This window comes from Manacus vitellinus, unplaced genomic scaffold (genome assembly GCF_001715985.3).
Source record: "Manacus vitellinus isolate BGI_N305 unplaced genomic scaffold, ASM171598v3 scaffold_44_pilon, whole genome shotgun sequence".
NCBI lineage: Eukaryota > Metazoa > Chordata > Aves > Passeriformes > Pipridae > Manacus > Manacus vitellinus.
In genome coordinates, this window is record NW_021940565.1 from 1,627,150 (window position 1) to 1,642,980 (window position 15,831).

Consider the following 15,831-nt stretch of genomic DNA (forward strand, 5'->3'; position numbering starts at 1 on the left):
TTGTCCCCCCCTCTTTTCCTTTAGGTAACCCCTTGAGTCAGTCTGGCCTCAAAGGTGCCAGAATGGACAGTGCCTCCTACTTACGACACAAGGAGCGACTCCTGCGCATCTCCGTTCGCCACATGGTGAAATCCCAGGTCTTCTACTGGATCGTCCTGAGCCTGGTGGCTCTCAACACTGCCTGTGTGGCCATCGTCCATCACAACCAGCCAGCCTGGCTCACCCACTTCCTCTGTGAGTCCCTGGGCTTTGTGTAGGTGTGAGAGCTTACCTGGGCGGGCAAAACCTTCTTGTCTCTGGTAGCTGGAGGTTGCAGCACACCCTTGCTTCCTTGCCTCAGGGCACGTGGGGATGAACCCCACCAGAACCATGCTGGTATGGAGCTGGGTGGGGAATAACCTGAATTACATTCACTGTTGATAACAAAGGAGCGTGTACAGCCATGGAATTTAGCTTTGCCCTTGGCCCTGTGGCCACTAAGGGCTGTCTCAGCCCTGTGACCAAATGTGGAGGGGTTGTACCGGCCTCGTGTCCTTCAGGTCCGATGCGTTTGTCAACAGAGAGAAATAGACTGTGGGTCTCGGTGGGATTTATCCTAAAATTGTGACCAGTGGTGATGGAAATCTTACTGGAGACACGTCTTTGAATGCCCACAAGCAATTGCTGAAAGGTGTGAGTTTGCAGGGACGAGACTGGTCATGGAGTCAAAATTCTGGTGCAGAGCACGGCATGGGCATTCCAAGCTTCCAGTTACAGGAGCATCCCTCAGCCCGTGGGCCATGGTACAAGGTCAGGTCTCAAAGGCACTATGCCTATGCCTATCCTAGCGTGGACAAAGTGCAGAGCAGTGTGGTCAGCCCCACGGCAGTCATGTGTTACTCCTGAGCTGCTGCTGCTGCTGCACTAGTGCTGCTTGTTATTCTTACCTTGAAAATGTCCCTGTCAACCACTGTGTCTACCCAAATCTGCAATGGTGTGCGCGGGCCTGCCGGGATCCCAGCACGCCATGGTGTGGTACGGCAGCTGGTCCTGGTGAGAAGCATCTTCTGGACAAGGGGAAGAGCCAGGTTCTTGCCTGCTAAACGTTCAGGAAATAGCTGGAGAAGCTTTTCACTGGCTCTTGGCTGTTCGGCTTGGTTTCTCTGGCCAAGTTCCAGCCGTGCAATGATTTAAATCCAGGTTGCTAATATTCCCCTATAGTGTCATGTGGTTGATGCCTTTGCATACGCCTCAACCACTGTCAAATCATGCTGAAGAGCTGCTCTGCTCTGTGCTGGCCATCCCTGGTCCTCCCAAACCCCTGGGACACAGGTGTACCTACCCTGAAGAATTAAGCCATGGGGTTGATGCTCTGTTACATACAATTTAGCTCCTCACAGACAAACTTCCCTCATCTCAGACTCAGAGAGCCTGGGGATACAGTGTGGTCCTTGACTTGTCCCATTTCTGTGGTGTGCTGTATGGTGACAGGTGGGTGCATGCATGTTTGGGTTTTCTCTTTTAGACTATGCAGAGTTCCTGTTTCTTGGGCTCTTCCTGCTGGAGATGTCCTTAAAGATGTACGGGATGGGGCCACGCCTTTATTTCCATTCTTCCTTCAACTGCTTTGACTGTGGGGTAAGCAGGCCTGGAGATGCTGTGGGTGTGGGGGGAGATGCAACATAAGGCACCAAGGAGGAGAATGGGATGGCCCTCACAGTGGGCAGGGGAGCCCTTTCTGCTGGGGCAGCCTCCCTGTGCCATCCTGAGACACCAGGTCTTGGGCAGGGTGGTGGATGCCTCATCTTTAGGCACATTATGTTTTCCTGCAACAGCCTGTCCTGAGCCTGTCTTTGACTTGTGGCTGTGTCTGTTTCTCAGGTCACGGTGGGAAGCATCTTTGAAGTGGTTTGGGCTATATTCAGACCAGGAACCTCTTTTGGGATCAGTGTCCTGCGAGCCCTTCGTCTCCTGCGGATATTTAAAATAACCAAGTGCGTACCAACCATCAGAGCCTGTCAGTCTCCATCTCAGACTGGGGCTGCAGCCCAGATCCAGTCACTCCTGCTCTCCTGCTGGTGAGGTCAGCATCACTGTGAGTGCTCCAGCAGTGTCTCTCTTTTCTAGGTACTGGGCATCCCTGAGAAATTTGGTGGTCTCCCTGATGAGCTCCATGAAGTCTATTATCAGTCTCCTCTTCCTCCTCTTCCTCTTCATTGTGGTCTTTGCCCTGCTGGGAATGCAGCTGTTTGGAGGCAGGTAGGTTGTTTCAAGTCTGAGGAATAGGAATTTCTTGATGTTAAGTGATGACACCCTCTTTAGGTGCCCAGGAAGACTGTAAGCCCTCCCACTCAGTCTGCTCCTAACAGTGGTACTTCTCACACAAAAAAGTCCCTGCTCGGGGGGTGCCTTTGGGCTGTGGGGGGTCCTTCTAGCCAGGAGACTTTTTGGTTTCTCGCACCAAATATTCAGGAGACCTTTTTTGGACTGGGGAAAGGCCCTCCTAAGCACAAGAGAGCTGATAGCATAGCAGTCAGGGGTTTGTTGACCTTGGTATTTCATCCCGTTTATGTTCTGGTTCTGCTTTCCAGGTTTAACTTCATGGATGGGACTCCATCAGCCAACTTTGACACTTTCCCTGCGGCCATCATGACAGTGTTTCAGGTAGGAGCTGGACTGCAAGGGAACACAACTGAAAGGACTTGGGACTCACTCCCCCATGGCTGGAAGGGGCTCTTTAAACCAAACAGGCCCCCCTCTATCAGCTCTTAGGATATAACTTGCTTCCTCCCTCTCCTGTGTAACAAAGTGGATGGCAAGAGATGGAAACTCTTCCACCTCTGTTACAGAAGATGAAGAGTTTCAAAACTCTTCTGAGGAGATGTGAATCCTCAGCAGTGTCCAGTGTGATCTCCCTCAGGTGCTGATGCTCAGGAGCTGGGTTATCCACTGCACAGGGTCTCTGTACTTGGCTCCTGTGTATTGGTGGGAGAGATCCAGGTGACAAGAAGGTGCAGGTGTTGTGTTGCTTTCCTGCAGATCCTGACTGGTGAGGACTGGAACGAGGTGATGTACAATGGCATCCGCTCCCAGGGAGGCGTTCGCTCAGGGATGTGGTCCTCCATCTACTTCATCGTCCTCACCTTGTTTGGAAACTGTATCCACATGGCTGCTGTGCTTTGAGTGGTGACAACCCCACCTTATCACCCTCTCTGGGGGCATTCCCCTCCCCACCCACTGCTCCTTCCTTCTCTCCCAACTGGGAAAGACCCACCACGCACCTGGCGGTGCTGGGTAGCCCAAGTGCAGAGGAGCAGCTGTCTGGAGGTGCACTGAGGGCTGTTTAAATGGGATGAGTGAGGAGTTTATGCCTTTGGCTGCTCCTCGCTGCGCTGACGAGGAGCCATCAGGGCCACCCTCCCTTGGTAGCTGCAGACAGGCATGTCCTTAACACACGGCTTGTGCATCCTTAGCTGCTCACAGATACTCTGCTGAACGTCTTCTTGGCCATTGCCGTGGACAACCTGGCCAACGCCCAGGAGCTCACCAAGGTACCTTCCTGCTGCTCCTTTTCCTTCTTTTGTGAAGGGAGTGGGGGCAAAGGCATTTAGACTTTGATTTAGGAAAGTGCTTAAACCTACTGATCTCTTCAGGAACACCCACACTTCAAGTGTGGCTTTAACTGTTTCTCCATTTAAGCTCCCCAGTTCTGTTTGCTTCCAGTCAGATTGAGATAACCCTCGTCTGTCAGATGGGATCTGGTGTGGGGACTGTTATTTTCTGGAGCACTCTGGAGATGTGGAGTGGGAAGCACTTTCCAGTGGTGTCAGTATTTAATCCCCATCTGCCCGCAGGGCGGTGAATGTGATTTAGGATGCAATTTAGACTGGTGCTTAAGAAGGTTATTGGGCTTACCTGTTTTTAAGACCATGCTGGGAAATATTTGGGGAATGCTAAATTGTTGGAGCACCATCTGGATAACTGTGAATAGGAGAGAGCTGCAATGGTCATTGCCGCTCTTCGGAGCAGACCAGTGATCCCGTGGGGACCAGATTTTTGTGGAGCCTGTGCCTGTTATTGATGTCCTTGGGGCTCGCTGCGAGGCTTCTGCGCTGGTGTAAATCTGACCCGAAATGGAGCATGGTGCTGGTTTGCCTGAGGGGTGCTTGGGGGGGGTCCCTGTCCTCCCACAGTGGGTGCAGATGGCACTTCCAGGGGCTGCTGGCTGCCTCTGGGGTGAGAGGGATGGGAGAGCCCCACGGAGTGCCAGCAGCATCAATTAGGAGAGTGCCGAGTTTCTGAAAAGGCTGAATGCTCGCTAATGACTCCTAATGACATTTTTTGCTCCGGAGACACAACCATACTCATTAAATCAATCCGGTCTCTGCCGGGGTCATTCATGGATGCCTTACCTCCCACTCTGTTAGGGGGATGCCTGTGTAGCCCCTGTGGCTGTGAAGAAGGGAGGGCTGAGCTTGTCTATGCTGTCTGGGGCTGTTCTAGCTCTTGCCTGGAGTGGGCTGGGTTCACTTATTTAAGTAGAGCTCACGCCTTCAGTAAGATCTGGTGTAGTGGGGAAGTTTCATCCCTACAGCACAACGAAAATAAAGGCTGTTTCTGGAAATACAGGCCCCCCCCTTTGTCCCTCATGCTTTGGCATGTAGGGTAGCCCTGCAGATCCTTCACATGGCTGTACCTTCCCTTGAAATCCCATCATCCCACTAAGCAATGCCCCTCTTTTCTCTGCAGGATGAGCAGGAGGAAGAGGAGGCCTTTAACCAGAAGCACGCCCTTCAGAAAGCCAAAGAAGTCAGCCCCATGTCTGCCCCAAACATGCCAGCTATCGAGTGAGTGACCCCCTCCCCACCACCACTGCTACCCCAGTGAGCCCCTGAGCCCAGCCAGGCTTCTGAGAAGGGCACAGAGCTGCAGCAGAGCCTGGTATGGCTGGTTGTGGGGGCTTCCACAAAAAAAAGAGGTCCCTGCATGGGGTGACCCTCTCTGGGTGTCTTCCTGAGGATGGATGGATGGATTGAGATCTAGGACTGTGCTCCCCATGAGCAGCAGTGCCTTTGGAGAGGTGGCAGCACAGGGACCAGGTCACCCTGGAGGACCTTAACTTGCCAGACCCTACCCCAAGCAGCAGACCCAGTGCTTGGGCATGGCAGAAATATGCTAAAAAGGGTTTTCTGCCCCAAATATGAGCTCAAACACTCGGGGCTGATGCTAAGGGTGGGCAAGGAGGCTGGGGAGGAGGAAGGTATCTCAAACTATTCTTGAGGAGAGGTGATATTTGTTCCTGGGGAGCATTTCTTTGTGGCAGAGCTGCAAGAGAGCAGCCAGGGCTGGGGGAGAAGGGAGCAGCAGTGTCACAAATCTCCCCCAGGCTCCTTCCTTGGGAGTGAATGCAGTTAGGAGAGATGGAGCAGGTTTGTGAAACAACATTTGATTGTACAGAAATTTGATTTGAGCAAGGAGAAAAAGCCTCAAACTACGTAAACCTGCAGCATGGTGTTAAGGAGCCTTGTCTCTGTGTTTCAGCAGGAGAAAATTCTGTTTTTTCCTTTCTAGATGCCTTTTTTCTCTTTATTTTGCAGTGTCATATGGTCTAAATCACATAAAACTTTCAAAGTCAACATTGGAACGAGGCGTTTTGATTTGTTTCCCAAAACAGTACATTTCGGTACAGCTGAAGGGATTATTTTTTTTCTCCCCCTTTTTTTTTTTTTTTTTTTTTTTTTTTTTTTTATAGAATCCCTTCCCAGGGAATTTTAAGGTTTCGTTATGCTTTGAAACCCAGCCAAGCTCGTACACGGCAGAATCTCTTGCAGATTTGCTGAGAGAAACTGCTGTTTTCAGTGCTGATCTGGGGGGGTCGGAGGCAGCGTTGGCAACAGCCCCCTCCCTGGTTTGGCAGTGGTGGGATCTGATGGTCTCCTCACTCATGGTTTTAGGGGGAGCAGGAACCAGGGGTACTTGTGAGCCCTGCCTGCCCTCCCAGCAGCCACAGATTTCACCTTGTTTTGGGGGTGATGGGATGTTCATAATAAATCTGTGTCAGACCAAGTACCTGGGGGGATAATGGGAAAGATGGTGGAATCTGTATGTCATGACTGTTTCTGGCTACCAATGGGAATGTGTTGGATAAAGTGAGAAAACAGAGGGATTTAGGCTGCAGGAAAGAATAAAGAATGGACAGATAGAAGAGAGGAAGAGGGGGAGATGGAATATATTAGGGCAGTAAAAGAATTGCCCACACTGCACATCCCTGATAAAGCTTTCTGGTCATTGTGAGGTAGAGCTGGTTGGGAAAACAGTCTCTAACCTTTCCTTTATTGTTCTCAAGGCATTGAAATGAGAGGTATTGACATTCACAGGTCTTTTTTTCCAGCTCCTCCCACTCATGAGGATGGATAGGGTTTGGGGCAGGTAGTGTGATGCCGTGGTGGGGTGTGTTGCGAGCATCGGCTCCGATGTGCTTTTGGTGGTGCTGCACTTGATGCCAGCAGCCAGGGAGGGACAGTGGGGACGGCACAGCAAGGGACAAGCCAGAGCAGAGCTGGCCTCTGCCTTCGAGTGTGTGCACAGGCACGGATGGCTTCACTCCTCGGTGGGTACCCGGCGCGGGCAGGTCGGTGCAGCATTCCTGCCTGCAGAGGGGTCCGGCGGCGCGCGGGGACGAGCACTCCCACGGGATGAGTGCTCCCACGGGAGCTGGCGCGGGCGGCCGCGGTGCCGGTCGGGGTGTTGTGTTCGTGCGTGCAGATGGCGCGGGGCCGTTTGGCGAGTGGGTGGCCAGATGGACGCGTGCGGGCGCTGTCATGTGCTGGTGCCCAGCGTGGTGCGTGGATGCCTTCGGAGGCTCGGGCACTTGCTGTGGGGACGGTGGCGGGTGCCTGCAACTCGATCCCTGCCTTGAGCGTGGCACTGGGCTGTTCACGTGCTGTAAGGACCAGCGTCACCAGAGCGCCTCCCCTGAGGGGACAGGCTGAGAGAGTTAAGGTTGTTCAGCCTGGAGAAGAGGAAGCTCCAGGGAGACCTTAAAGCACCTTCCAGTACCTAAAGGGGCTGTAAGAGAGCCGGAGAGGGACTTTTGACAAGGTGTTTTTTTGACAAGTGGTAGGACAACGGGGAGCGTCTTCAAACTCTTATGGGGTGGTCTTGAGCCTACCAGAGCTCAAGAAGCATTTGGACAATGATCTCAGGCACGTGGTGTGGTTCTTGGAGTTGTCTTGTGCAGTGTCAAGGGTTGGACTCAACGATCCTTGTAGATCCATTCCAACTTTAGGGATTCTGTGATTCTATGATTGCATCTGCTTGGGGCAGTTTGCTTGGAGCTGTGCTTATCTGAATCTTTTCTGTGTTGATATGAAGGTTAAAGCCTGGAATCTCCCCAACTGCTGGTGGGGGTGAAGGACACTGCCAGCCCTGTTAATCTGCTCTGTGTGGGGGCTGCTCAAGTGACAGGAGCTCTGTGGCATCTCACCCTGGGCTTGTGCCTTGCATTTGCTGGGGAGCTTCATGTTCCCCTCTGTAGTCCTAGGGCAGCATGGTGACAGCTCTGAGCAGCTTGGGGCTGGCCTGATGCAATCCTTCCTCTTTCCAATTGCCACGTTTTTCTTGGGAAAAGTGAATTTGGAGCAGTTTGAAGCAGCTGTTAAATATCCAAGGACGCATGGGGGCTTCTGAAGGACTGCTCTCCCCTTGCGTGGTGTGGGGAGGGCTCCGTGGCCCCCACGGAATGGATCACAGCGTGTCAGTGGGATTGTGGGCAGCCCACTGCTGTTGTGCAAGTGGGACTTCACTGTGCACACGCAGGGAGGGACTCACTGCCCAGCAGCCGCTCGGCAAAGAGATGCCGGCTGCCCGGGGTGGGGGGACGCCTCTCTGCGCTGCCCACAGCAGTGGAAGGAGGGGCGAAGAGGGGGATTGAACCCGTTTGTTTTTCCTCCCCAGAAGAGACAGGCGGAGGAGACACCACATGTCGATGTGGGAGCCACGCAGCAGCCACCTGTATGTGGGCCGCGGGGGCGCGTGTCCGTCTGTGGCTCCTGTGCTGTCTGTGCGTCCGTGGGGCCGGGGCACACCCCGCTCCCCTCCGGCCTCCTCGGCAGGGCGGGGAGGGGGTGGCCGCGTGTGTGCCTGTATCCGTGTGCTCCCGTGCACCCCGTCCGTGCGTGCGTGTGGCCGGGTGTGTGCCGGACCCCCCGTGTGTGGTGCTGTGCCGTACGTGCGTGTCGCCGCCCGTGGATGTGCCGTGCGCGGTGTGTGAGCGGTGTATGTGCTCGTGGGTGTTTCCCTGTGCCTTAGGTGTGTCGGGAAGGGCACGTCTGTCTGCTCCAGGGCGTTTGCCGGCGAACTTACGGCACTGCTAAGGTTTTCGTGGCATAGCCTAGTCCTCCACACAGAGAAGCCCAGTACAGCTCCTTCCCCTACAGACAGTCAAAATTGCTGCTCCCCAAGCCTCGGGGCAGACTTCCTACCCGGGATGTGCTGGCGAGAGGCAAAAAAGGGTCCCTGTATGCAGCGAGAGGGCTTGGCCCATATTTAAGGTGGCTACAGGCACAAGAGGAAGGTGGTCCCTGCCTGTCTGGGGTAGGGCAAGCCAGGGTGCTGTCTGCTCCTAGAAGCTGGACAAGAAAACTTCAAGGCAGCAGTGAGGCTGCTGGGGCTGGTCATCCATCAGCCCGATGCCTTCTGAAGGGGCCAGAAGTACAGTCTTAGCCCTGTTTCCAGCCCCTGCCAGCACCAGAGGGATGCTGACGAAGTCTTAGCACAGCCTGTAACCCTGGTGGTGGCATTTCCCTCTCCCTGGGATTCCCAGATTAAATCCAGGGCGGGTGCTTCACCTGGTGGGAGGTGGGGTCAGCCAGGATGCTGACCGCTTGCTGTGCCCCGTCGCAGGCGGGACGGCGGCGGCGGCACCTCACATGTCGGTGTGGGAGCAGCGCACCAGCCAGCTGCGCCGGCACATGCAGATGTCCAGCCAGGAGGGCATCAACAAGGACGAGCCGCCCCTCATCAACCCCCACGCCAGCATCTTCCGCAGGAAGAAACCAGGGGATGGCGTCACCCTGGAGAAATGCGCCGAGGAGCAGGGCAAGGGCGAGCGGCCGCTGGCTGAGGGACCGGAGCAGCCTGTCCCGGGAGCCAACCCCGGCGGCGGTGAGGACAGGAGGAGCCCATCGCCCCGGGCCAAGCGGGACAAGGATATGTGGCAGCAGAAATCATGCCATGGGAACTGTGAGCTGGGCGAGCAGGACGGGGCAGGCGGCAGCGTCGAGGATAGGGCCAGGATGAGGCAGAGCCAGCGGCGCAGCCGGCACCGCAGAGCCCGGATGGAGGGGAAGGAGCAAGCTGGCATCTTGGGGAGCCGCTCGGCCAGCCAGGAGATGGGTCTGGAGGAGGCCAGCACCATGGAGGGGGCACAGGATGGGGACCGGCGTGGGGACGTGGCCGCAGCCGAGGCACTGATTCAGGGGGAGGCCAAGCGAGCGGAGAGTCCGTCAGGTTGGTAACTGGGGAGGAGCATCTTGCCGATTCCCACAGCTCCCATCATGGCTCTAATCATCCCTATCCCTCACGGCCTTGTTTCTCTCACATCCCTCCTGTCAGGACAAAGCGGTCCCTGCGCGGCGATGCGCCCGATCTGAATTTGGGAGTACTTGACCAAGGAGAGGAGAATGCCCCCCACATGCAGCCCCCGAGCCCCACGGGGGTAAGACAGGCAACCTGACGGAGCAGGACTGCAGCAGCCCGGACACCAGCGAGCAGGCACTGCTGCAGGGCAGTCGCACCGTCAGCCGGAGCGAGCCCGACCTCTCCTCCATCACCCCCAACACCGAGAAGGCCACAGAGAGCACCACCATCATGATCGATGTCCACGACTCCGCTGTGGTACAGAGTGAGGACCCATCTCTCTTTCCTGAGCCCCTGTCCCAGCCCTCGGGGACCCTGTGGGGATGGAAAGCCGCTTGCATGGGCTTTTCCTGTCCACATCCATCAGCTGGAGGGGGGGATTTCTTTGCTGCTCCTCGCAGCACCTCCCTCCAGCACCCCAGTTTCGCAGGGGAGCCCCAAATGTAATGCTGATGTGCCACCATCCCCTGGGGACCATGTCCCTTCCTCACCTTCTTCCCATCCACCCCTTCATCTGATTCCTCATTCCCCCTTCCTCTCCTCCTGGGCAAAACACTTGCATTCCCTGTTTTTCCTGACACGTGCACAGCCTCCACCAGCTTGCTGCCTCTCAAACACCTTAACAGCATTCTCGCTGTCAAGGTGAACTGCTTTAAACGGTGTTATTAATTAAACAGCATGGTGAAAACTGGCCTTGTTAAACCCCATTTCATCTGCTTCATCCCAGCAGCTCGTCTCTTTTTATTTCCATCTGAGAGGGGGGGGCCCTCTCCCCATAACAGCACAGGGATTTAAAGTGGGAGTCAGGGCGTTTGCATGTGGCAGGGACACCCCAGGGTGCTGTCTGGGTGCAAGGCCGGGCAAAGGCTCTCGCTTTCCTGCAGTTAGCAACAAGACAGATGGTGAAGCCAGCCCCTTAAAGGAGGCCGAGACCAAAGAGGATGAGGAGGAAATGGAGAAGAAGAAGCGGAAGAAGGAAAAAAGCGAGACAGGCAAAGCGATGGTGCCGCACAGTTCCATGTTCATCTTCAGCACCACCAACCCGTGAGACATTTTTTGGATCACAGGAGACCCAGGGCTGGGGAGGGCTGCAAGGGGAAAGACCCCTTGACATCACCGAAAACAGGGAATCCCCGTGGGAGGGAGTCTGAATATCTCCTGAACAGTCTTGATGACCTGCTGTGGTGTTCCCCAGGCCCCACAACGCTCTCCCTCTGTGCCAACCACACTCTTGGCTCTCTCTCCCAACTGCTGATGGCTAGTTGGGATTTTTATTCACTACTTGTTGTATTTATCTGCAGTTTTATACTCCCCTGTAGCTCTTCTCCAGCTCCAACAGCCTGGAAGAATAAGCACCCCAATTTCTCAGAGACTTTCCCCGCCTGGTTGTGGGGTGTCTGGTTGGATGGGACAGCCAAGCTAAGGGGTCAGCAAGCCCAAATTCCCCCTGGGCTCCCTTCTCTTGCTCCTCAGACTTTGCTGCCCATCTTTCCGCCCTGGAAGGCGGTGACGTGGGGTGGGTTTTGCGCGTGGGCCGTGGCTGGGGCCTGCCGGGGGCTCACAGGTCGGGGCGTCGGGCTGTGTCCCCACAGGGTGCGGAGGGCCTGCCACTACATCGTGAACCTGCGCTACTTCGAGATGTGCATCCTCCTGGTGATCGCCGCCAGCAGCATCGCCCTGGCAGCCGAGGATCCCGTCCTCACCAACTCCGACCGCAACAAAGTGATTGCAACCCTCTCCCGCTCCCCGGGTCCCGCAGGGCAGTGCAGGCAGAGGTCCTGTAGAATTTTAGCTTCTGTGGTGGGGCACGTGTGGGACAGGGAGTCAGGGCAGCTGGTGGCAGCACCTGCACTGTGCCATGGAGTCTGGCTTCTTCCTTATCACCTTCCTTTGTAAACCCCTAGCTTCCCACACGAGGGGTTTAGAGCCCAGGCTGCAGACCAGGGCACCTTGTCAGCAGTAAAGTAGCTTAAACTACTTTAGATGCTGGTGTTCACAGGCACTGGCGTGGAGACACACAGTTCCAGCTCACAGCATGAGTCCCAAGCCACTTGCACCACGCACAGGAAATTATTCCCTCCTGCCTACACAGGCTGGGTTTATGACTGTACTGAACTCTTAGGGAACAGGCTGGGTTTGGGGCAAGGAAACCAACCCTCTGTCTGCACCTGAGCCAGGCGAGCCCCAGTGTGGGGTGGTAGTGGGTTCTGGGTGGGTACAAGTGGGCCTGTTTGCTTGGCAGCGGCTGCAGAGCACCCGTGACCTCTCTCTGCAGGTCCTGAGGTATTTTGACTATGTCTTCACTGGCGTCTTCACCTTTGAGATGGTTATCAAGGTAAGAGCCCTTGCAGGCTGTGGGCGCTTAGACTGGCAGCATCCTTGCAGGGGATGGGAAATAGCTCAGTTTTTCAGTTCTGGTCCTAAATCTGGGTGGTAGAGACCCTAAAGTTTGGTTCTCAGCAGTGGGAGTCCAGAGTGCTCAGCACCAGTTTTATCAGCCTCCAGGCTTCCACACAAATATGATGCTCCTTGACCTCTACCCAGGACACAGGGATGAGTCTGCTACTCCCCAGCAGTGTCCCTGTCCCCCAGCTTGTCCTGCCAGTGGCTGCTTCCACTTGATGTCTGAGCTGCTCATCCCTTGCCTGTTTTTCTCTCTGTTTCTCCCCTCCAGATGATTGATCAAGGCTTGATCCTGCAGGACGGCTCCTACTTCCGAGACCTCTGGAACATCCTGGATTTCATCGTTGTGGTGGGAGCACTGGTGGCTTTTGCCTTGGCGTAAGTGGCCGCCATCCTTGTCACTCCCTGCCTTCCCTTGGCTGTGGTGGGAAAAGAATGCAGCTGTGTCTTATGGCTACTAGACCCTGACTTTGTTTTTTTTATTTCTCTGCACCCTTCTGCTCTGCTGCTGGGATGGCTCCTGGCAGTGGCGTGGGGCTGCTCCAGAGATGTTATTTCTCCTTGTTTGTCAAATGGTGGTGAGCAAGCAGGCAGGGAGCAAGGCAAGGCGCGCTGGCGGTGCTAGGAAGAGGTTGATGGTGAAAGTGGATTTGAAACAGAGCAGAAGGGGCTGTTAGAGAGGGGAGAAAACATAAGGGTGGCAGAGCTGGAGCTATACACCTGCTATGCATCTTGGGGTGCACAGAGACAGCAGAAGCAGTAACCAGCAGGGTGGAGCTGCCCTCTGAACATGTTTGTGCTGGAAATGGTTCCTCCTGGCTGATGACTTTTCCTCTGTTATGAGGGGGAGTGTTGCTCTGGAGCCCTGCAGGGATGGGGATGTGGCTGGTGGGGTTTGTGCCAGCAGCCTCTGCAGCACCACCACGGGGGCAGGGTGCTGTGTGCTTGGCCTGCAGTGTGTCCTTGCTGAGCATCACCCTGTGGTTGGGCTCTGGAACGGAGCTTGTGGCACCTGCAGGTACTGGGATGTCTGTGGTGCCTGTGCCCTGGAGGGGAGGAGCACCCAGGGATGAATTTCATGCTGGTTGGGGCAGGTGATGCAGCATGAGCACAGGGAGGGATGCGTGGTGCCAAGGTGATGCTCGCAGGCCCCGGGGCTGCTGTGGTGCCCTGCTGGTGCCTGAGGAGGGAGAGAAGAGAGGAGAGGCTCGGGCTCCTTTGTCACGCTGTTGTTCTCTCTTTGTGCCTCTGACACTGGCGGCGGTGGCGTTAGTGCTGGTGAGAGGGGAGGGCCTGGCAGCCACGCAGACTGGAGCCTTGTCCTTGTCCACAGCTCAGGTACCGTGCGAGGCTCTCGGGGCGGCTGTGTCGGAGCCCTGAGGTCACTCGATGGATTACAGCCTGTAATCCATCCCTCCCATCTCACCCCAGACTGGGCGGCAGCTCCTTCTCCTGGTTCTCGCCCACTTGCACCCTCCCTGGCTCGTTGCTTTTGCCTTCCTCACCCTCCTCACGCCATTCCTTGCCCGGTGCTTTCAGCCCCTGCTCTCTCCTTGGGAAGAGCATGGGAGAATTCAGCTCCCACAACGCGGGGATGAACCAGCCCCTGGGCAGGGCAGGGGGATGACTGCAGACCCTGGCATGGGTAAGGGGCATGGGGCAAGTTTGCTGGCTGGGGACAATGCTCTGAGCCCCCAGGAGGCCACCTTGGCCACCACAAGGGTGGATCAGGCATCTTTGGGATCTGGCTGATCCCTCCTCTGCCAGGGCAGCCCCTCAGAGCATGTCTGGCAGGGCTCAAGGGCATCACCTGCCTGAAGATGCACTGAATAGTTTGAGGATCTTTAATGGAGGACAAGGGAGCCTTTTCCTTCCATCAAGACTTTTGATGGCTGAAGGAGCATAAGTTGATGGCTCAGCCTGCTCCTGGGTGGATGAGTGTCCTCACCAGTGCTAACAGTATGGTAATCTGTGTTTGCTGTCCCCTTTCCCCCTCCCCACAAAGGTGGCACAACTCCTGGGATTGCCCTGGGAGCTAGCAGGGTCCAGCACTGAGCATGTGGGGAAGCTGCCGTGTTCCTTCCAGCCCTGCTTGTCACCTGCCTGCCTCCACCCATGCTCCGGAGGGAAGGACATTCCCTCTGGGCATGGGGCAGCTGAATTCTCGAGGGTGATCACTGCCATGGGCTGTGGCACAGAACCCCTTCCCATGGAGAAGGCCCTGGCATCTCCACACCCATTTGCAACAAGCATTGATGTTGCCTGCTCACTCTTGTAGCCGTAGCTGGGTAGATACTGAGTTGCTTGTGTTGTGGACAGGGGCTCTTTATAATGTAAACCTGCAGGATTGTCCATCTCCCCGCCTCCAACGGTGGCTCCCGCTGGAGGAGATGATCTCATGGCTTTGGGAGTGAGGGGAACAAAGGATCCACGGCGATTTCCGATGGGTTTATACATTATAAAGCGTTTATAAAAACACCTGCCTCTCCTCTTGGCAGCCCATCACTGCTACACCCCCGGGAGCTGCAGGATGTTCCCCAGGTCTACGTGTCCCAGCCTGACACCCTCCCTCCTGGTCTTGACAGGAAAACTCTGGTGGTGATGTTTGAATCCATCTCCTTTTTTTGTCCCTCCATGAGCTCTCTGATGTGGGTCTGGGGTGGGGTGATTGTCCTCCTTCTTGTACTCCCTCTCCTCTCCTCCATGGTGCTGGGTCGGCAGTGATGGCCATGGAGTGGCTGCAGTGATTACCTGGATGAGAGCAGCTGGTGACTAAGTCCAGCACTTCCCAGTAGAAGTGCTGGGACGTGCCACGAAGATTTTCTGCCCCATTTTGCCTCCCCTCTGTGGTTTGGTTTTCCCACAGGGGTCCTGTGTGACTGTGGGCACACCAGGAGGTCTTTGAGCTGGTCCGGTGGTTCCAGCCCCTGCTGACTGTTGGTGCCCCATCCAAATCACCAGTAAGCAAGAGCCCACCCATAAAGCCATCTCTTCCTGAGCCATCATGGCTTGTCCATTCCTCCCTCAGAGCCTGTGCATCCTGAGCAAGAGGCCGTCTCGGCTCATCCATAGCTCTCCACATGGAAAGCTAATACATCAATCCATACACAGCCTGAATAAAAAGCTGTAAATCTCCAAAGAGTTCAAATTCAGTTAGCTGGAATAACCAGAACCATAACTAAAGACCCTGCTCACTTATGCCTCCTGTGGCACCCTCTGAGGAGGCACTGTGCAGTGGAGTGGTACTTGCTCGTGGCTCTGCACAGCTGCCCAGAGGTGGTGGGGAGGTTGAGTGGTCAGTGTGTAGCCCTCATCTTACCTGGTGAGCAAGGGCAGGTGCCCAGCAGAGGTACCTCTTTCCTTGCAGAGCAGCATCTCCTTCTGCCAGTTGACATCAGTGTCTGGAAGAAAGAGGGACGCCTACATACTGCAAAATAACCTGGTGTGAGGCTGGTCAGGACAGAGGTCCCACCAGAGAAGTGCTGCAAAGTTAAACTATCCCCTTTTCAACAGACCTTCCCACCTGTTGGACTAACATGCATCCAGGGTCTGGGGTTACTTTTATGTGTTTTAAGAAATGTTTTACCTGTAGGCTTTGCCTGCGGCGCTGAGTGCTCTGTGTGCACGTGGCAGGGACTCAGCTCAAACAGGGACAGAGGTTTGATTACAACTAAGGACCCTGTAGCCCACCTTGGCTTGTCCAAGTGAGTGTCTTGCTGGGTTGCAGGAGATTCTGTACTGCAGTTCAGGCTCTTAATCAGTGGATTTCTCGATGGAGGTGATTTGGCAGAATTTGGATGGGAACTATTG

General features: G+C 55.4%; 1 protein-coding gene across 1 annotated transcript in view; it reads left to right on the forward strand.

The window, feature by feature from the left end:
• CACNA1E (calcium voltage-gated channel subunit alpha1 E) overlaps window positions 1–15,831 on the forward strand; it is a 109,762-nt gene that overhangs the window by 64,899 nt on the left and 29,032 nt on the right. Inside the window, 16 exon segments of the mRNA XM_029962219.1 lie at window positions 25–234; window positions 1,505–1,617; window positions 1,861–1,973; window positions 2,107–2,238; window positions 2,571–2,643; window positions 3,019–3,136; window positions 3,463–3,530; window positions 4,729–4,826; window positions 7,936–7,996; window positions 8,884–8,904; window positions 8,907–9,484; window positions 9,642–9,883; window positions 10,503–10,662; window positions 11,211–11,340; window positions 11,894–11,953; window positions 12,293–12,399. Coding sequence (XP_029818079.1) covers window positions 25–234; window positions 1,505–1,617; window positions 1,861–1,973; window positions 2,107–2,238; window positions 2,571–2,643; window positions 3,019–3,136; window positions 3,463–3,530; window positions 4,729–4,826; window positions 7,936–7,996; window positions 8,884–8,904; window positions 8,907–9,484; window positions 9,642–9,883; window positions 10,503–10,662; window positions 11,211–11,340; window positions 11,894–11,953; window positions 12,293–12,399 — 2,284 coding nt within the window.